Source organism: Meleagris gallopavo, chromosome 1, assembly GCF_905368555.1.
Source record: "Meleagris gallopavo chromosome 1, MGAL_WU_HG_1.1, whole genome shotgun sequence".
Taxonomy (NCBI): Eukaryota; Metazoa; Chordata; class Aves; order Galliformes; family Phasianidae; genus Meleagris; species Meleagris gallopavo.
In genome coordinates, this window is record NC_139404.1 from 181,087,295 (window position 1) to 181,109,163 (window position 21,869).

The following is a 21,869-nucleotide window of genomic DNA, read 5'->3' on the forward strand; positions in this document are numbered from 1 at the left end:
TTATGTGTATGCTAAAATGAGTATATTTTCTGTTGAAGTTTAACTACTCCACATGTTAACAGAATGCAATGCTAGCAAAAGCAACAAGACTTCTCATTATGATATTCTGTGTTCATACCTCAAATCCCTGTGGTCTTCCTAGACTTTCTTTAATATGTTTCCACGCAACAAGAATCTCTGATACAGACAAACTCGTAGCTTTGACATCGATAGGAGCAGCAGTGGGTTCTGTATTAAGAAAAATTGAAACAATAAACCTCCACTGTAACAACTTGTATTTATCAAAAACACTCCATCTGAAACTGTCATTTGCTTCCTTTATTCTACCTTAATACTCACAAGAAGGTATGACACTTATGGGGAACATGAAAAACTGAACAAGATAAAGAGATTATTATTGTTGTACTTCTTTATTTGTGTCATGCTACATCAATATCTTATCGCTGATGACGGGTGCAATAAACTGTGACAGGATCCCTTATGATTTTTTTTTAAATCTTTTATGTTTGTAAATGACCTCCTTCCTCCCCCTACCTTTCATCCTACTTCATCAGCTTTGCTTCAGAAATAAATGGAGCGTTCATTTTCTTCCTAGCTTTTGAGTGCCTTTTTTGCAGCTCAGATTGAATGATACCTAACTATGGTGCTCAGTCAATCCTATGAAGTATTTACTCTTTGAGGTCCTAGAATTGTTCCTCTCATTATCTGTGTTGTTCCCATTGGCCTTAAGTCTGTGCTACTTGTAGGACGCTGTGTAGTCCTGGCTTTTTGATGATCCGGACCAGAGAACCTGTAAGTCTAGGGCAGTCATCCCTGCCCTTTCTCTGGGATGAACATCCTGTAATGCAGCAGGGGAATGGAAAAGGTGCACACCAATGGCTTAGGGATGCCCAATTTGGTTGGCATAGTAAAGTTTTACTTTGCACTTTGAAATAAGTGAGCACTTCATAGAGGTCCAGCTTTCTTTGGTGGCTGCATAATTATCTGGGTAAATACATAGAGAGCTTTGCTGAGATATGCTTTGAACCATAGCAAAAATTTGTATCCTCATTTAGTGCACTGGGGGAGTGTCCCAAAATATTCATGTGTTAATCCAAGACTTGAGCTAAAGAAGTCTTTTGGATTTTCTGCTTTACTACCTAAATGTTATTGAAAAGTTGCACAGGACAGGGTATGGAGAGAAGGCTTGAACACTGTACTAGCTTCTCTCCAATTTTCTGGTGAAGTTCACTTGCTCAGCATAAAGGTTTGTATTCCTATGTACTAGAAGGGTCTGCAATTTCTTCCTTGGCCTAATGTTCCTCATTACATTTCTAATGTGTTGATCTGATCTAGAAGGGCGGGTAGAGGTCCTGGCTTTTATGCTATGGGGAGGCACATCAAAGAACTTTGTAGATAATATGTTTTGGAGGCTCATCTAACAAGGCTACAGGAAAGGAATTTCCTTATGGAACAGCCCGAGTTAAAATTATATATTTTTCTCATTTCAAACTTCCTTTCTCTGATCATGTTGCAGGAATTGTTCTGGCACTGCTGCCCTATACATTTTCTTTGATATGAATTGTACATATTTTTCATCTTTTTTGATGTCAGATTTTTAATGTTTACATTTCTTTTTGATCTTCTTTTTTATTTACTTCTAAAGAAAAGAAGCATTTCTGATGTGATTCAAAATAGCATTCATCTAGAATGAGACTCACTAATAAATATTATATATATATGAAAGTTTTCAGGTAAAAAAAAAGGGGAAAGAAGAACTAAAAATATCTAGGAATAAATAAAATGATCTTCTGAATTCAATACTGAAAGAAATGTGCTATGAAGAAATATATTCCTCATAATATGATTTTCTGTTCCATAGTTATACCCTGCTTTCTGTTTTATGCACTACTAAGATTTGTGCAGCAAAAGCTATTTTCTAGTTTTTGTATTATTGAAGCAATTACCTTGTTGTCAGAAAAGATTGCAGCGGGATACATAATTTGTGATGTACACAAAATGTTGGTTGGCAGCCTTTACACTTTCTATAAATGCAGAAACCATTTCCTCTTCATAGCATTCACTAAGGGTTGTTATGTATTTCTCAGAGTAGGAAGGCTGAGTATTTCCTGATATTTTTAAAAATTGTTTTGAACAAATGAAGTAGAAATAGTTTTTTTTTTTAATGTGAAGAAAATGTATTTCTTACATATCCAGAAATTATTCACTGTAGTTTCACTGATATTAGACATTAAGAATCTAAGTGTTCAGCAAAAAAAACAGAAATTATATATTTAGGAATAAGGTATGTTATGACTGTTTGAAAGTTTATGGAGATGAAATAACATTTAATATGGATTCAGATAGGATGAGGATCATATAATTTCTGGTGATATAATATACATTATGTGGTTCAGTCCAATGTCATGCTTTATTCTGTGTGTCTAAAACTAATGATAAGTTTGATAGGTTCGTTGGTTTTCCCATTATGGTCACTGATGCTATGATCTTATTCTGTTCTAAATATCTTGTCATTATATTAAATCTATTGGTATCTTCCTGAGATCACGCTGACAGAAAAAAAAGGCAAATATCTTTAATGATTCCTATACTATACCTCAATCAAATTAAAGATGAAGTATGGTAATTTCTCAAAAGGCTGTGTGCAATGTCTAAAAAACATAGTCCTTCTATGTGCTATAATCACATTGTAAGGAAACATTTAATCTGCTGCACTTTGGGTTGATCGTAATAAAGCAAAGCAAGGAATTAAAGCAATTGTATTGATCTGACATTCAGAGAGGGAATCTTGAATTTCAGTACTGGCAGACAGGAAAATGAATAGTTGGTTACTGGGTCTCTACTTCTCAAAAGAAACCAATCCATTTTTTTCTGAAATGTTCATCCTTGAAGATTTCCATTTGATCTAACAAAAACAAATAAAAAAGCAGAACCAAAACAGAATTCAAGGAACTCTTGTATTTTTCTTCTTTAATTCTTTTGTGGAATGAAACCTCAGTCAGGACCCCTTGTTAAGTCACGTGATATGCATTTACTTCTCATTTTGACTCCAGAAGAAAACTTTATACACTTCTCTAAATTCAGGATCTGAACTTTCATTTTAAGCTATAAATATCATCCCAAGTAATTGAATATAGATAAGATTTTAGGACTTCAGCAAAGAGCCTTGACAGATCATTCTTCTCTGTGGGGAAAAAATAAAACACACATACAAACGAGATTTATGAAAAAGGAAAATGAAAGGAGGAAAAAAGGAGGAGTCCCTCTTGTGTCGTCCTGTAGGTAAAGAAAGTGGAATTATTTGCAAAAAGATCTTCCAAATCAGAGCACCTCCAGCTTTCATTCCTGAGAAAAGCCAAGAGACATTATGCTCAGTTCCACCCCGCAGACTGATGGATGCCCTAGGTGGGTTACTCCACCAGATCTATGATGGTGTGTCTGCCTGCAGGTTAACACTGCATCCAGAATCTTGTGCTAGAAAGGGAAAAGGATGTTGACAGAAGAGGAAACACAAAACCAGAGACGTGAGTTTAAAAAGCTGATAATCAAAACAACAAAAATCAGATGACTGATCTGATCTCTTGGACTTCTAAATTTCTTTCTATATTGACATTTTCTCTGAACAATCTCTTTCCACGGGACGTTAAAGGAGAGACAAACCAGAGGGGAAGGGAATGAACTATCAGTGAAGCAGTGATCAGGCCTGCAGTGCTGAGATCTAGCCTGGCCCTCCTATGTTTATTAGTCTGAAAAACCCATACTTGTGGGACAGAGCTTCTGAAGACCATTTCTGTAATGCAAGTCTCACATGAACATTGTTCCCAGTATCCATATTTCCATGGCTCTCCCTTCTCCATGGAATACCATAAGGAATGAATGAATCTAGAGCATTGCTTGTATACCAGTAGCATCAAAGGAATTTTTAATAAACTCTTACATATCAGGATTAGAATTTCATCTTTAACATTCCGATGAAAACATCTCAAGCCAAATTCGGATGAATCAGCTCACAGAAGCAGAAAATGATCTTCTGTAGTGTACAGCTAATGTTACAACTTAATAATTTTCGGGCTCACTTAAACTAAAAGGAGCTCAGCTTTCATTATGAAATGATCTACAGGACTTCTTGAATATAAGGCTATATTTAAAAGAGTGTAATTGCATATCTTTCTTCTAGATGAAAAAAAAACAAGTTTCAATTATTCGATTTCCATTTTGCAGTGGAAAAGCTTGTTTCTTATTATATACATTTTCATGTTTGTGTTCTTCTTACCTATGTTCTGCAATTCACATTTTTCCTATTATTCAGATCTTTCCCTGCATTAAAAGAGTATCATGACATTGTAATAACAGCGGTATCATAATCATGCTCTTCTGCTAGCATTTGAAATACTAAATAATATGATCTGAAATTAAACTTAAAGAAATTCTGCCAGTAGCCTTCCAACTCCATATTTTCCTTTCAGTAATTTTGTCTATCATCATTCTCCTAATCAGCTTCTTACTGTATTTATAGCTTTTGTATCATCTTATGCCTTTTCCAAACCTTCTTTTTTTTTCTTTATCAAAGGAGTGGTGAAGTCTTGAGCAGGATGCCTTGAAAGGTTGTGGATGCCCCGTCCCTGGAGGTGTTCAAGGTTTTCATTACTTTGGGATAGAAAATATCTTCCCCCATGGCTTTGAGCATATTAAAAGGTCTGATTTTCTCCATCAATGGTAGTCATGAATAGAAAAAACAGATTAAATTTCATTATTAAATTTCATTATTAGTACATGTAGATGGTAAAGTCTGAATTGTTTAAACTACAAAAAGGCTGACTTTCTAAGAAATTGGCAGCACCGAAGTTTTTCACTACAGATGTAAAAATATTATTTCCACATTCTCATTAGCCATTCTACTTATATAATCTTACTTATGCAAAGTGAATGGCACAGTGCATTCCTTGATTTTCTTTAATATTAATGCATTATTTACTTCTTTTTTTCTTGTTTATTAAATTTGAAAAAATAATCTCACTTCACTTTTTGGCAAAACTTATATTGTTTTTATATCTTTCATTACTTATATTATACTATAGGGAAAATAAGTTCATCAAGTCCATCGGAGTAACACCACTAAGTCCACAACTACAGTCCAAGCATAACATACATGTTTTACTTAATCTGAATATCCTTTAGTGGGCACAACTTTAAATCCTCTGATGTAGTGTATTGCCATGTAAATATACATTTTCTCGCTGTATTAATTTCAGATAGATTTTATGCCTTTGACTTAGAGACATTCCAAAACATTTTCATTTCCTCTCTCATTTTTATAGCTACAACTTATTGACTAGCTTCCTGCTATTTAATGACTAGATCCATTGTTATTTGTTAAGATTAACTTTTCTACAGGGTCTTAATTATTTACCAAAACAAGACTATAATAACATTATTTCTTCTCAGTAGAGTCAGTAAATAATCTGCTAATTATCACAGAATAAGGTCGTTAGTGGTATTTACTATCCAAAGTACTCTGTGCTACTAAATTTTCTCATAAATAACAGTGTCATGCAGAATTTATCTAAAATTAGAAAGGTGTAATTAGAAAGGCACAATTAGGAGCTACCACAACTGGGCCCTAACAACATGCAATAGGTGACAATATGAAGGTAGATTACAATATGTAGTTTTGCTGCTTTTTTTGCTTCAATTTCTTTTTTTTTTTCTTTCTTTCTTTTCTTTTTTTTTCTTTTCTTTTTTCTTTTTCTTTCTTTCTTTTTCTTTTTCTTTTTCTTTTTCTTTTTCTTTTTCTTTTTCTTTTTCTTTTTCTTTTTCTTTTTCTTTTTCTTTTCTTTCTTTTTCTTTTTCTTTTTCTTTTTCTTTTTCTTTTTCTTTTTCTTTTTTTTCTTTTTCTTTTTCTTTTTCTTTTTCTTTTTTTTCTTTTTCTTTTTTTCTTTTTCTTTTTCTTTTTTCTTTTCTTTTTCTTTCTTTTTCTTTTCTTTTCCTTTTCTCTTTTCTCTTTTCTTTTTCCTTTTCTTCTTTTCTTTTTTCTTTTTTCTTCCTTTCCCTTCCTTCCCTTCCCTTCCCTTCCCTTCCCTTCCCTTCCCTTCCCTTCCCTTCCCTTCCTTCCCTTCCCTTCCTTCCCTTCCCTTCCCTTCCCTTCCCTTCCCTTCCCTTCCCTTCTTCCTTCCCTTCCCTTCCCTTCCCTTCCCTTCCCTTCCCTTCCCTTCCCTTCCCTTCCCTCCCTTCCCTTCCCTTCCCTTCCCTTCCCTTCCCTTCCTTCCCTTCCCTTCCCTTCCCTTCCCTTCCCTTTCCCTTCCCTTCCCTTCCCTTCCCTTCCCTTCCCTTCCCTTCCCTCCCTTCCCTTCCCTTCCCTTCCCTTCCCTTCCCTTCCCTTCCCTTCCCTTCCTTCCCTTCCCCTTTTCCCTTTTTTCCCCTTTTCCCTTTTTTTTCCCTTTTCCCTTTTTTTTCTTTTTTCCCTTTTTTTTCCCTTTTCCCTTTTTTCCCTTTTCCTTTCCCTTAAGTGAAAATTTCCTTAGTGGATGCTGTCTCAACTCAGTTGCAAGACCTTGTACTTGGATTTGTTGATCCTCATGATGTTCTCTTGGGCCCACTGCTCAAACTTGTCCAGGTCCCTCTGGATGTCATTCCATTGCTCTGGCATGTCGACTGCACCCCACAGCTTGATGTCATCAGAAAACTAGCTGTGGGTGCAATTGACCCAACTATCAGTATCATTGATGGAGATATTGAAGAGTATCGGTACCAGTACTGACCCCTGGGGGCCACCACTTGTAACAAATCTCCATCCAGACATTGAGCCATTGACCACCATTTTCTGGATTCAATTCTGTAGCCTGTTCTTCGTGCATTGAATAGTCCACTCATCAAAGCCATATCTTTCCAGTTTGTAGGGAAGGATGTTGTAGGGTACTGTGTCAAAGGCCTTACTGAAGTCTGCATAAATGACATCAGTGGCTCTTTCCTTTTCCACTGATGCAGTTAAGCATAATGTTTAATGTTTTTCTTCACATGGGAAACCATTATCTTGACACTTCAGCTTTCTAGTCTAGTTTCTACTAGTTTCTACTAGTCTCCACTAGTACCTTACTGATTTTATTCTCTTAACAGTATACAGTGGAGTAACTCTTAAAGATAGAACTACTAAAAAAGAAGCAGAAGAATATGACTACCAGCAATAGAACTTCTCACAGTATTTCCATGGAAAACATTTACTTATCTTTTGTGTGAATGGAAATTTACATATGCTGATTTCTATCAGTGCAGAACAATTTCTTTGACTAGCACAAATAAGTCTTTTCTCAGAGAAAATTTTGAGTTATATCCAGTTCATTTCATAGTGATTTTTCTGAAATATTTTTCATTTTTATTTCTGAAGTGTTCATATAATTTTGAATATTAAATATTTACACATCAGATAGATGCTTAATTATTTATACTAGCAAACTAATAAAGATAGAAAACAATAGAAGAATTAAATAAAAATAAGAATAAATTTGCATTCTATGCACCTCTAGTGTTCATTATGTAGGAAATGAATATACACAGGTGAAGTTATTTAGTCTTTGAACAGTTGTCCAATTACCGAATCAAAAGGCATTTTGACCCTAACATACTTAAAAAATATCAGTCTTTTTCTGCTCATCTTTTTTTTAGAGCAACTCAACTTACAGTTAAGAATAAAGACATCATGCCAGAGATGAAACTTCATTAAAACAAATATATATGTTTCTGTTATGACTGGTGTGGATTCCTAAACTTTGTCTCTTGCTTTCTGGATAATATTGGCAAGTTAGTTTGCCTGCTTCTCTGCAAAACATGATTAATAGTACTTTACACTTCTGCACAGAATTTTGAAATCTATTGAAAAAAGCGTAATAATAATAGGACACAGTATATAAAAATAGCTTAAAATAGACAAAAATATACAATTTAATTTTACAGCATTTTGAACTGACCTCCTTCAGCTGAGCAGATGACCACAATTGGGCTGAAGGGACCATCACCTTTGTTATTGTAAACACCAACTTTCACCTCAAAAGGAGTGAGAGGTGGAACACTTTCATCTCTATAGATAAACTTTGAGGCATCTGAAGATGTCACCATTTTTTCCTTCCAACCACGTGTTCCATTAGGTCTGAATGCTACAATATATCCAAATCCTTCTCCATTCTGAAACTCTTCTGATACTGGCTAAAAAATAAAGTTCAGATAATGATTAGATGTGGTTTTACTAATGTAGAAAGCAATCACTCAGGCTGACTGTTACCTTGTGTCAGGGTGGTCTCTTGCAGTTGCATTATAGAATTTTAATTATCACACTGTAATACACAATTATTTCCAAATCAGAAGCCTGTAGGAGCGTTTCTTCGCTGAATGGCTTGTGTGCTCAGATGGATATTTCTTTTATACTTTACACTTTCTGATTAATGCTTTAACCACTGATATATTAATGGAATAGTTCCTTCAAGTGGTCTTGTTAGAAGTATAGAACAACATATGTTTGTAAGGGTTCCTATGATATGATGTAAGTGACACTTATTACAGTGGGACTTTCTTAGGTTTTATGTATCCAAATGGGATGTCAAGTTAGTAGTTTAATTCTGGTGTTCAATTAGAGGCTTAGGATATAATGTAATAAGCCCAGTAGTCCTTACTCTCAAACAAAAGGACTTGATGAAAAAAAAAATCTAATTTGCTTTTATTATTTCATAGGATCTATGAAATTAACCACTTAAATTGGGACACAACTGTCATAAGCAGACAGTTGGGAAAAAGATTTATCTGTTGAGAAACTGAGCATTGTAAAAGTTGTATCTTAAGTGACCAGCTCAAGAAATGGAATTTTTTATACTAAATTACTTCCTACATTTGTTATAAAATCATGGTTGGCATTAGATTATATTTAACAGATGTCAGTATATTAATCCTTGGGAAATTACAAAAAGGGTGCCTAATATTTCGTATTTTGAAGTATCCATCTTAGATTTGGATGAATCAGATATGTAAATCAGAGCAGAGACATGGGAGACACAGAATCATCTTCAATCCACTTTTTATTTCAATGCCTCATCACTAGGCAACTCACTTGCAGAACCCATTTTCTATCCAGCTTTCTGAAACTGTGCACTACTGATCCAAGGAAAATACAAAATAAATAAATACATTGAAAAGATAAAAGGTAGAGAAGGCAAAAATACGACAGACTTTGTACCTCGTGAGTTGAAAAGGAGGAGCCTTGGAGCTCTTCAAAATATTCATGGATTTGACAGTAGATTGTCACTAAACCAAATCAAATCCCTCAAAAAATGGAAATGCAAGGGAAGTAGCAGAACCTCTGGATTCAAGTGCAAATGCTAAATACACGCTATGTGAATTATGTGAATAAGCTGGGGCATTAAAACTTTATTTGAACCTGCTTCCCTAATTCCCAGAAAGCCACACCATTCCAATATCTCTTCAGATTTCAAGTATTTTTGAATTCCTATTGGCTAAGTAAGTCCAATTAAGACTTTTTTGCATCTTGTGAAAGTACACGTTAGTTGTACTGGAGCCATTTTAACTTGTACTGTGGCTGTGCCTTACAGAAATGTAGTGGCTAAACAAGAAAACACAGTAGTTTGTAGTGAGTTGTTGATACCACTCAGAGTATTATCCAGTGTAACAAGGTTAATTCTTATTTCTCACTGCATGATTTTGTGTTTTGCACTGTCATTTCTTGAAGAAATTGAGTGACTACCATTAGAAAATCATAGAATTACAGAATTGATTGAGTTGGAAGGGATTTATAAAAGTAATCTAATCCAAATTAGAAACCTTAGAAATCTTTCAAGCTATTAAAACGTGTATATAGGCTCACTTCACGATTTATGATTGACACACATAAATGCCATTTAATTATCTTAATTTGATTAATTACTTTATGCAGTTTAACAGGTATGTGAAACAATAGTGTGCTGAAAGTATAAGCATTAGGAAGAACACAAAGTGATGATGGAAACAACGACCTCATTATAAACATTGGAGAAAGACTGACACTTTCTCCCCTATTGGCAATTTGCATCCCTTAGCTATAAAAGAATGCCCCTCCTCTTGATGCTTAGGGAACACCACAAACACACTTTACATGAATTCTACATGCTAATATATTATATAAGAGATTTCAGTGAGGCCAGTTTCATCAGATACAATTCCAGACACCTGAGGTTTAGTTAGGGATTTTACATAGTCTGCTCCAATTACTGCTGTTCATAGCCTGAAAATTGTAACCAAACTGAAATTAGTATTGTCTCACTCTAAGTATTTGTCAGAATCCTGTGTTTCTCTTATGATTTTCACTGAAACTCTCTATCTTTATTTGATGGATTTTTTTTAATAATATAAAATAAATACATATATATATTTACTCTGAAACTCTTTTGATGAATCTAGAAGTTTTGAAAACACCTCAAGAAAAGTTTCTACTTTACTGTGTTATTTATGATCAGCAGAGAAAGCAACTTCACTCATCCAATTACCCGTTGTCATGGTCATACATCTGTGTTGTACCTCGCATCACAAATAGCTTCTCAAAGTAAAAGTCTGCTTCAGGCCTTTAGATTTTATTTATACAAAATACTTCAAAAAATGCATTCTTCTTTAATTTAAATGTAAATTTAAACATAGTTATCGGAGATTCTTTCTCTTCCTTTAGCTATTATTTCAACTATGTAGCATTCAGTTACGATAAAAGGTATCACTTACACCTAAGAATCTGGAAGAAAAGATCGATGAATTAGGGCAACTTTGGAGCTGCCACTAAGGGAAGCAGATTCTCTGCAGTATCCTCAAACCACATTAAAGTCAATTTAATTTAGAAACTTTAGAATGAACATAATTTTGTGTTTATATCTTGTCAATATTTACTGTAAGGAAACCCCAGTGCAGTACTGTTTATTTTGTCCCCAAAGAAGTAAACTTAAACAAGATCTTTAAACAGAAAACTCCCTTACCTCCCATGCTATTACTAATTCATGACGCCTTCCACTTCTGCCACTTACATTAGCTGGAGGTGTCTTTGGAACTGTGAGCAAAAAGAAAAAAAAATCAGAATGTCCAAGTTATTGAAGTTTTCCTATAGTAATAAATTGCTGCAGAAGACATGAGGCTGTTAAAACAGAAAAAACATAGAACACTGTGGTAAAGTAATTTTGCTCATTTCATTTCATGGAATTCCACAATCAAGGGAATGACTATATATGACTATATATAAATGTGAACAAAAAATAAACAGAAAAGAAAAGGTATACTGAAATAAAAAGTCTCTTAAGCACTGTTTCTTCTGCAGATTAGTCAAATTTTCAGTGTACATATATAATCTGGGAGATGAAACAAAATTTGTCTTATTAGCATTTGTACTTTTTAAAAAAGCATTTCAAAAATCAAATACCAGGGAACCAGCCATTTTTCAGAGTTCAGGTAAAATTTTAGGAATTAATTAAAATATCTCTACTATCCAAGGTCTTTAGTGACTTAGAATATTTTGGTTCTTTAAGATACATATCATTATGCCTTGTCAGGGATCCAATTTTCAGATAGTTTAGTTAGCTTCCTTAAACAGCCTTTATCCTTTCTTTCAAAATACTGGAAACTATACAATTCATTCTTTAATATTCTTTAAAATTTAAGGCAAACTATAGGTTATCATAGTCAGTAAATCTTTAGACATTTTAGTTATTCTATTGGAATTATATATATATTTTTGTCTATTATTTAGTATATCTAATGAAACTCCAAAACTGATGAATGTCCTGAGTTTATTTACTGTGAGCATGTAGTGCTTGCATTCTTTATTTGATTAAATATACCATAAGATATAACCTCCCTATTTTCTTCCTTACAATAGTACATAGGGTATGGGTAGAACTGTTAATGCCTTATATGCTATTGAGCTTATTTATTGACTAACATGGTGCCTTTGAACTATACAAAGAAAAATAGATTCAAACAAATGTACACCACTTCCTATTTCCCATGTTGAACATTAACAAGTTCAATGAAAATGCAGTTGTTACTAGATCCTGAAATTTCACATGGTTCTTCAGAATTAATCTGAAGTTTTTAACTAGGATCTTTTCTGTAGGAACATAAGCTGAGTTCTTTTTTTAATTTTTTCTCATAACTAATGCAATCTCACAAAGTTTATGAATTGCTTCTGACATACACTGCTGGAAATGTGGTAAAAGTGAGAAACTAGTTACACATGTTTCTAATATTGTTTTTTTTTGCCCCAGTTTGAGCAAGAACTCCAGGAGCCAATCTCCAGTGAATTCAGAGTTTTGAGGTGATCCATCCTTCCTAAGATAGCTCTCTAAGCAATGGCAAGGACTTATCTTATTATTATGACTGGAGACATGAACAAGGTTAAACTAAAACTTGATCGGTGTATTTTTAATCAAATTTTCTCTTCAGAAACAGTATTATGCATTATTGAATGGTGAAGATTTGCCCTCTGGCAAAATAATTTCAATGAAAAAGAATAAAAACTGTGCTTTACTGGGATGATCATTCTATAGAAATGATGCAGAACAATAATTTTATCAATTAAACAGAATATATAAAATATCATACCATCCCTAATGGAAAATATTTAAACTATGTTTAGCATCCGTTTTCTCTTTCTAAGACTTTTTTTTTGTTGCTGTTATAAAGATGAATGCAGTGTTTGCATAGATGCCATATTATTAGTAAGAAAAAATGCTGTCCTCCTTTGAAGTAACTAACACGATGGGCTTATTTATCGAGTATTGTCCTCTGTCTAGAGTTTTCCTGTTAAAAGCATTGCAGACTGACGCCCTATTTAAATGAATAAATGTTAAAAGAATAAAACTGTCAAAACGATGGATTTCTTTTGCAACAAACTAAAACGTACATTCAAGCAGCAAAACTCTCAAATGAATAACCATTAAAAGAATAAATGTGTCAAAGGAATAAATTTCCTCTGCACTGCACCAAAACAGATTATTTACAGTTAGGGGAGAACACTTTGAAATCAGTGAAGAAAAGTATTAAAAGAACACATTTATGCTAGACCCTGAGGTGGTCTATCATTAACCCTCTCAGCAATATCACTTTTATTTCAGTTTTATATCTGAATTTTCTCACTCAGAACCAGTTTACTGCCATGCAATTAGTGACTTCCAAATCTTTAGATTATTAATTCTTGATACACATGAATAAACACTTGCACCAGAAAAACAGATGTGATTTCTGAACTTTGTTCCCAGACATAGGGTCCAAACGCCTGCAGGACAATGACATTATGACCTTTGTTCTTAATGTCTATCACAAAACTGAGAAATTTAGTATTGTGTCTTCTGAACCCCAACTGATAACAAGCAGCTCTTTTCCGTGCTAATACATCTCTTTTAATAAGATAAAAAATAAATTGCCTATCCATGGGGAATTGGATTACTCCTTGGCTTAACACTGGTACTTAAGACTACCAAAATTGACTATGCTTAGCTGGACTGTATGTCTCCAATTAATTTAAAGTTTTCTCATTAGTCCCTGTGTTGATCACCTACTATTGATTTTCTCCCACTTTAGTCTTAAACTGTAAGATCTTTAGGAGTAAGTCAACTCTTTTTTTTCTTTTATTACTTCAGATACTGTTAGGATTTGGAGCAAAACACACAAAACTTGTGTTTCTATGTTGTTCTGGTGATGCAGTGTTATGAACTTTTGGCAGACATGGTGACTAGATGTGGGTCACAGTAAATGTGACTGACAGTGTTTGTATGCTATCACACATCGACATCTAAACCTTCACTTTTCACAAGAAAATGAAAACAATGTCAGTATAGTTTGAAGGAATGGAAACAACAGTATTTGTTTTACAGAATTGCCATTTTCATTGAGGTATTGTGGCATGCTGAAAATGGAAGTAAAACCCAACAGACTTGGATTCTCTCCATGTCCCCTTGGATAACAAAAATAAACTTTAAATATTTTCTTTAAGAGCAGACACAAGGAATGTAAATGTCATCTCCCTAAGAAAGCCTTTGCCAAAATATAAAAGAAAAATATAAATTAGAAAAATAAGGCCAATACAGAAAGCCTATCAGAAATGGCCAATTGTTACATAATTTGTGTGTATTTTACCATTACAAGTTATATAGATATGAAAAGCAGTGGTTTTTATGAAAGAAAAAATGTATGCAGAGAATTGATATTCCTGAGGATTTTGTGTAGTGAAGCAGAGGTTTAGTGCTAAAAATCTCTAGTAATGCCACCTATATATTATAAATTTGTGTTTAATTTAAAGGTTGGGGAAATTTTTGGAGGTGATAGATAATACTATTGATGTGAAATCATAACACTTGATAGAAAATATCTTTCCTTCTAGTGCTCTACTGTGTTTGACATTTTGAAAACTGGTCTTTTCTTTGAGATGCTTATATTAACTTTTGTGTTAAAAAAATTTTAAACATTCCTCTCTCTTCACTCTGAACAGTTACTTATTTTTTGATTCTTTAACTGAAAAGAGCAGATTCTGGTAAAGATGGCCTTTTCAGAGATTTTATCTAGTCACTTTGGTCCAAAGTATTGAAAATGATTCAATGCTTAGTGAAACATTTCAATTTGTACTTTAAAAGGTGTAACCTGAATTCAGTTTCATTTAAAAAAAGTGAAAACTGAAGAGAAAGGAGAATATTCTATTTCAAAATGTCAGATTATTTGTTGTTGTTTTTTGCTTTAATTTTTATTAATGCTATTTCTAAATGCTAAAGGATACCAAGAAAACTTGGATTTTGTTTAAAATTAGTCTTATTTTCCCTTTTTTTTTTATCTCAGTGGATTAAGTGAAAATATTTTTATGTTGCTTGTACCATAGTTTCCTTTTCTTCTAGAAAGGAAAATAAAGTAACACGTTGAACCTGGAAAACATGAATGTATTTGAAAAACAATTCATCCACTTTTTAACATTCTGATATTGTAAAGAAATTTTAAATAAATGTTGTCCGTGAATGAATAATTAATCATTTTAAAGTGTTTCTTTTGTTTGTTTTCCAATGAAATCTCGGGTGGTTTTTTATTTTGTGTGTGTGTGTGTGTGTGTGTTTTCTGATTATTACAGACAGAAACAACAGATTTTCAGTTTTGTAATGTGCTTTATCTTTTGTATAGAACAGAACTATTTGGCAGCCAAGGTTATAGCTGATTATAGCATTTCTGTAGAAAAACGTAGCTAGATTTAGTTCTTGTCATTCACTTTTACGATCAGGATAGGTGAGATAGAAGGAAGACAAAGAGAAGCAAGAGCCCAACTTCTCCCATTTTTCAGAGTAAGAAATGATAATACCAGCTGCTCAAATTGTCAGAGAAGTTTCTGATAAGAAACTGAGTCCAGATTTCCCAAGTCACAGCTCCATGTTTTAATAAAAATGTCTTTCTTATTCTGCTTGGATCCTGCATTCATGAAGATATATTCCATGTGGATCTTTTAAAACATTTTGTATAATTTCTGAAGCATTTGGTCAACTAAAGCAAAAAGAAAACAAAATGCTACACTTTTGAGGAGTCTTATTATTAAACTTCAGTTTAGCCCTCAAGAAAATGTTTGCTCAAGATATAGTTACTGTTACTATTTATTTATTTCAAAGCTTTTTATATCTTTTAACATACTGATACAGTTTGAAAGACAAATACTAGCTGTGGAAAAGGGAGTAAAAAGGTTTGTTGCCAGCTTGACAGAGCTTCCTAATGTGAAGACCAAAGCAATAACACATTTTTCTTTTCAATTGTTTTTCTTTTTATGCATACATGCATATATGTATGTGTCCTTCCACGTAAACCTGGGAAACAGAGAAATGTTAAGTGAACACCTTTTCCATGTGTGAAAGACACCAATTGGTCTTATGATCTGCATTTCTTCCTTTAACAGTTTCCTCTGTATTTTTAGTACTTGTAATTTAAGAGGAGATTATGAATATCCTCCAGATTATCACCCCCAGGTCTGAAATCTCAAATGTTGTGGCATATATGCCAGGTTTCCTGGTGTGTTTTCTAACAGCACCTTTGTTTGGACTCTTTGTCAATAGGATGCATATTAATTTGAGCCTGCAATATTACATGTGAGTAGTCAATTTCAAATAGAAACATGCAGTCAACAATTATTGTCTTCTTCTTCATCTGTTTTTCCCTGTGGAGGCAATTTTCTGAAATGACTACACTTGCCATGAAATAATGTCCTAATGTTAAAAACTGAACAAAAATAATTATGATAATAGTGAAAGTGGAAACTTATTTTCCACAGATGTCTAAAAAAAAGTTCCAAAACCTGACTACCAGCAGCAGCAAAAATCCCCTAAAAGAAAACCAGCCTAAAACACGTTGTTTTCAGGACAAGTTTTCCTTGTAATAACACAAAGAAATATTAGCTGAGAATAAGCGTGGCTTAATGAAATATAAGGACTTATTACAAATAAATCCTGTGCACAATCTGATACTAATTGAGTGCATTACACTGTTACCTCATAAAATCAAGCCTTCATGTCTGATTAGCAGGTTAAACTTTGATTGTACTCAATTTCCCTCTCTCCATGCTTCCCCATGAATAGATAATGTAATTGATGCTTTGCCCCCAGGCTTCAAATGCCCGACTGCCGTAGTGGAATGCCAGACATGTCTAAATTCATGTTACTGGCTCTTTTTACCTTGTGGACCTGTAAAATATGTATCAAGGCTACAAATGACAGAAATGCAGCAGCTGGCTATAAGTTAGGTGTGCCAGAAAATTGCAGTATTATCCATTCCAATGAAAGTAGATATGAAAATCAATCATGTTAACTAAATGTGGACTAAGTAACAAGATTAGGGTTTAATTAAATAATTAAAGCCTGTGAAAATCAGTTTATTACTCTGATGATTTCCTTACACCATCCCAAGCATTGCTTCCATGGGTATTTTTAAATAATGGACTGACATAAAATGTTGTTACTATCTTGGGGAAGAAGTGATAAAGTAAGTGAGGTGTGGGAAGTGAAAAAGACTTTAGTCTCCAGCCAAGTTAGCAGATGCCATTAAATTAAAGATGCTGATTGCCATTTAAGTATAAAATAATGGCAGCAGAATCACACATTTGATACCTCTGTGTGTTGTCAATGCAGCTACCATTCACCTCTGTGGATCATGGTTCTCCTCTGAGCACACTGTCACACTCACCTTCTCTGCTGGGAGATTGATAGTTCTGGAGGTTTTCCAGTGCATCCTGTCTTTTTTACTTGTAGAGCACGTCTAATATCACTGCAGAGGGCCAGGTTAGTCTGCTAGGTCATGAGGAGAAGGTTGATATAATATTCCTTCTAAAGAATAATGTCTTTACACATGTACTCTATTAAGATTTCAGATCTGTGATGTTGGAACTGAAGCCCATGCCAGTAAAGGTTTTACCTTGAAGCTTTCAGATAAAAAAAACAAGGTACAGAAATATTCTGAAAAAGAATACATAATTGAGTAATACACGAAGATATTAATGTGCTAATTTGGAAAACCATTTATGAATAGCCATACCCATATCCAATGAAAACTGATACTAACTTTCTTGTTTCTTTGACTATGGTATTTGAAAAAACCACGAAGATGACAATTCACACTGACAGAATTGTCTCAGAGAAGAGAAGTAGACCGACAAGATTTAAGACCCAAGGCACCTCTCTAGCTATTCAGGAATAACTAGAAATCAGGAAGAATCATAGTATCATAGAAACATAGAATTACAAGGTTAGAAAGGACCTACAAGATCATCTAGTCCAACCATTATTCCATTATCATTACTACCACAAGGCACTAAACCATATCTCATAGCTCCTCATCCAGACACCTCTTGAACACTGCCAGGGATGGTGACTCCACCACTTCCCTGGGCAGCCATTCCAATGCCTGACCACTCTCTGAGAGAAAAAGTTCTTCCTTATGTCTAATCTAAACCTCCTCTGGTACAGCTTGTGGCCATTTCCTCGGGTCCTGTTTGTTGCCTGGGAGAAGAAGCCAAACCCCTCCTCCTTTTAGGAAGTTGTAGGAAGAAGTGGATGTCTGATTGAAGCAAATCATGAAGCCTCTGGCATTTCAAGAATGCCATAAAGATTTATAAACAGTATGCCATTTACATATGTAACACATTGGTATATATTACTTGTTTTCTTGGTTTTGTTTGCTGTTGTTTTTCTTGCTTTTGGTTTAAAGCAGAGCCTATTGTATTGTTTTTACTTTACAACTCTCTATAGTTTCCAACAAATTGGAAAGTTATATCTTATTAGTTATGAGCAGTGTCTTCTCACTACCTCTGCAGAATAGAAGTGAGAAACCATTTGTTTATATATATATTTATTTATATATTTTATATATATTTATATATATATAAATGTATTTATATATATGTATACATATATATATATAAATAGATATATTTTTTTAAAAAAGAAAAAACTAACATGATAACACAAAACAAAAACAGCTCACAAGTGAAACGGAATCCAAAGGGTTTTATTAAATAAAGGTCTTTTGAGATTGAGGTGTTGACAACTAACTTCTGCTGTCTCACACTGTGCTAAACAGCACACCAAATAAACTGAACTTCAATTTCTCCAAAGACTGTTAAGTTGTTTTACTGGCACCTGTCTGGAATTCAGTGTCACACTACAAAATGCTTCCTTCTAATCTGCATAGCTGTAACTCTGGTAATAAAAAAAAAATGTTTCTATCTGGAAAGCTGAAAGCTCAGGTAAACACTGAGTGTGGCCTTTTCTTATTTGAACTTATATGTTACTGACCTTTCATTTGAGAAGACCTGCATTATTATCAGCAATAGGCTTGTCAGGAAGAGTCCTGTGTACTTGGATAAAAATTATTGCTACTCTTGTTAATGACCCTGTTTCTCCAGATGGCAACAACAGTGGAGCCTTACTCAGAAGAGAGTACTAATCACTGGGCAAAAAATAAACTGCACAGTGCATGCTTCATCCCTTCCTCAGTTTTTTTCCTGATCATAAGTATGATTTATTGTCATGGTTTTGTGATTTTCGGTTTTCAGTATTCCACATCATAACATCACATAGTGCACTGGGAGTTAAAGTGTTAATGCTCCAATTCCAGGTACCTGTCCCTGCACATCGCATAAGTCATGGGATTTGGCCCTTCCTGATTGGGCAGTCTCTTACTGCCTTGCAGTGGGAGCTGGAGGGTGCTTTTCAGGTTTGACTCGGTCTCGGGAACTCTCTCTCTTTCCTATTTTGTTTTATTTATTAGTCTGATATCTTAATAATAAAATAAATTTTCCTCCATAGACTGTTGTCGATGTTTTGTGTTTTTTTTTTCCTTCCTTGAGCCCCGCTCCCATCTCCCTATCCCTTTTCCCTTTTCCTTCCCCTTTTGTGGGGCCGGGGGGCCCAGGGGTCTACTACCCCCTTGTCACGGGCATTGGTTGATCTAATTAATTCCATGACACTTATTAATAAATTTCTATAGAGGTAAAGCTGTATTTATCGTCCAAAGGAGTACTGAAAATGGATATGCATGAAAACCTTAACTAGAGCTGCTGGAAAATGTTTTAGTAAAAGCAGACTTTGTTTGGTAAAAACAGGGAAAGAAGAACAAGAAACTTAAAAACATGGTAGCTGGATAAAAATCAGTTGTTTTCACCCTATGGGCTCAGCCCTCCAGCCAGTTCTTTACTCAGCAGAGTGTACCTGTCCAAGCCATGGGCTGCCAGCTTCCCCAGGAGAATACTGGGAGATGTTGTTAAAGGCTTTACTGAAGTCTAGGTAGACTATGTTGACAGACTTTCCATCATCCAACAGGTAGGTCATTAAATCGTAGAAAGAGATCAAGCTATTTAAGCAGGATCTGCCTGTCATGAATCCATGCTGACTGGGCTTGATATCTAGATGTTCTGTAATCTCACTCAGGATGATCTGTTCGATAACCATGACCAGAATCATTGATAGATGGTAAAATGCAGTTTGACAGTCACCTCCACCAGCTCCCTCAGCACACTCAGGTGGCCCCAAGGACTTTAGGCAGGCCAGGAGTAGAAGGTTTCTGTTTCCACTTGAACTGGGGGAGGTTTATTCCAGATTGTGGGTAGAGTATGCCAAGGATAATTGGTCTGAGTTTTAAAGATAGATGTAAAGAAACTTACCCACAGAGACCCTTACCCATAGAAACTCAACCTTATCATTTGCAGCCCTGAGCTCAAAAGCATCAAAACACTCTCTAATATAGAGAGCTATGCCCCCATATCTTATTCCTTGCCTTTCCCTTCTGAAGAGCTTATAGTAATCCATTGCAGCATTCCAGTTGCGAGAGCAATCCCACCATGTTTCTGCAATGGCAACTAAGTCATAATTTGCCTGCTGTACAATGGCTTCCAGCTCTTCCTGTTTGTTGCCCATGCTGTGTGCACTGGTGTAGATGCACTTCAGCTGAGGCATTTGCCTTATCCTCAAACCCACCAGGCTCATCTCTAGTGGGTCTCATTTTAACCCCTTCACTCTTCATATCTAGTTTAGAACCCTCTCAACCAGCCCTGCCAGCTCCTCGGCTAGGATCATTTCTGCCTTTGAGACAGGTGAGACCCATCTGCAGCCATCAGGCCAGGAGCCAAGTCCATGGTTGAAAAAAAAACAAAAACAAAAACAAAATTCCTGAAATGTCACCAGCCTCTCTGCCACATATTTATGAGGTAGGTTTTTCTCATCCTCCCAGTATCCCTCACTATCACTGAAGGGATAGAGAAAAATACCACCTGTACTCCTCCTCCATCAATTAACTGCCCCAATGCCCTGAACTCCCTTTTGATAACCCTCAAGATTCTCTCAGAAACGTTATAACTTCCAGCTTGAACTATCAGTAAAGGCTAGTAATCAGAAGATTGAACTAGACCAGAATGTTTTTTAGTAATCTCCCTCACCTGGCCTCCAGGGAGGCTGTGCACCTCTACAAGTAGGGTCTGGTCGCCATATCGGGCTCTCCATTCCCCTCAGAAGGAGGGGTGTTTACAACAATTACCCTTCTTTCTTTCTTGGCAAAGGCAGTCTTGAGGTGTGCAGTAAACAACCTCACCCTAGACAATCTCCTATGTGAAGCTTCACTGCATCTGCACTTTCCTCGAGTTCCAGAGCCTCAAACCTATAGAAGAAAGGTATCTGGGGAAGCTAGGGAAGATAGAGAGAGGATATCTGTGATGCCAAGCTGGGACCTGTTTCCACATCACCTCCTTTCTTATTCTCCTCCCTCTGTCAGATGTCGGAAGGGTAAGGGGTCCACCAGTGTTTGGGGTGTATCACCCCTGTGTCTTTCTCATGGGTATGGTAGGGAGTTACTCCACCAGTATTTCTCCTGCTCATACTCCCTGATGCTCCTTAACTTCTCTACCTTCTCCTTGAGCTCTGTTGTCTTGAGCAGATCATCCAGCTGCTTACAGCTCATGTAGGTGATATCCCTGCTGTCCTTGAAATTAACAACAGGTTAAGTCATTCCCTGCAGCCTGAGACCTGAACAACAACATTTTGGGGCATGCATTCCATCTGAATTGCCACATTCTTTTTGGTAAGAGCTTTCTGCATAGTGGAAATCAACCAGATTTGCTGTGTAGGAGGCAGCCAATAAGTGAGCCAAAATGAAGGTAGCCTGGATGAAGTAAGACAGCAGGGAATAATGACATTTGGAATTTATGTAAATTAAACATTGTTCCTGTAAATAAAACAAACTGTTCTGTATGAGTATCACCCTGGAGCAATGTTGACTCAACACAGATTGTACCATTGAAAAGAGAATAGTACCATAATTATATTAAAGCAGTTCTTGTTTCTGGTAGTCCTAGAAAA

The 21,869-nt window shown here is 35.2% G+C and overlaps 1 protein-coding gene across 1 annotated transcript in view; it reads right to left on the reverse strand.

The window, feature by feature from the left end:
• Positions 1-21,869, reverse strand: part of CNTN5 (contactin 5) — a 591,619-nt gene that overhangs the window by 16,016 nt on the left and 553,734 nt on the right. Inside the window, exons 18-20 of the mRNA XM_085216325.1 lie at positions 10,995-11,065; positions 7,962-8,196; positions 119-228 (exon numbers count right to left, since the gene is read on the reverse strand). Coding sequence (XP_085072451.1) covers positions 119-228; positions 7,962-8,196; positions 10,995-11,065 — 416 coding nt within the window. The remainder of the gene's footprint in view (positions 1-118; positions 229-7,961; positions 8,197-10,994; positions 11,066-21,869) is intronic.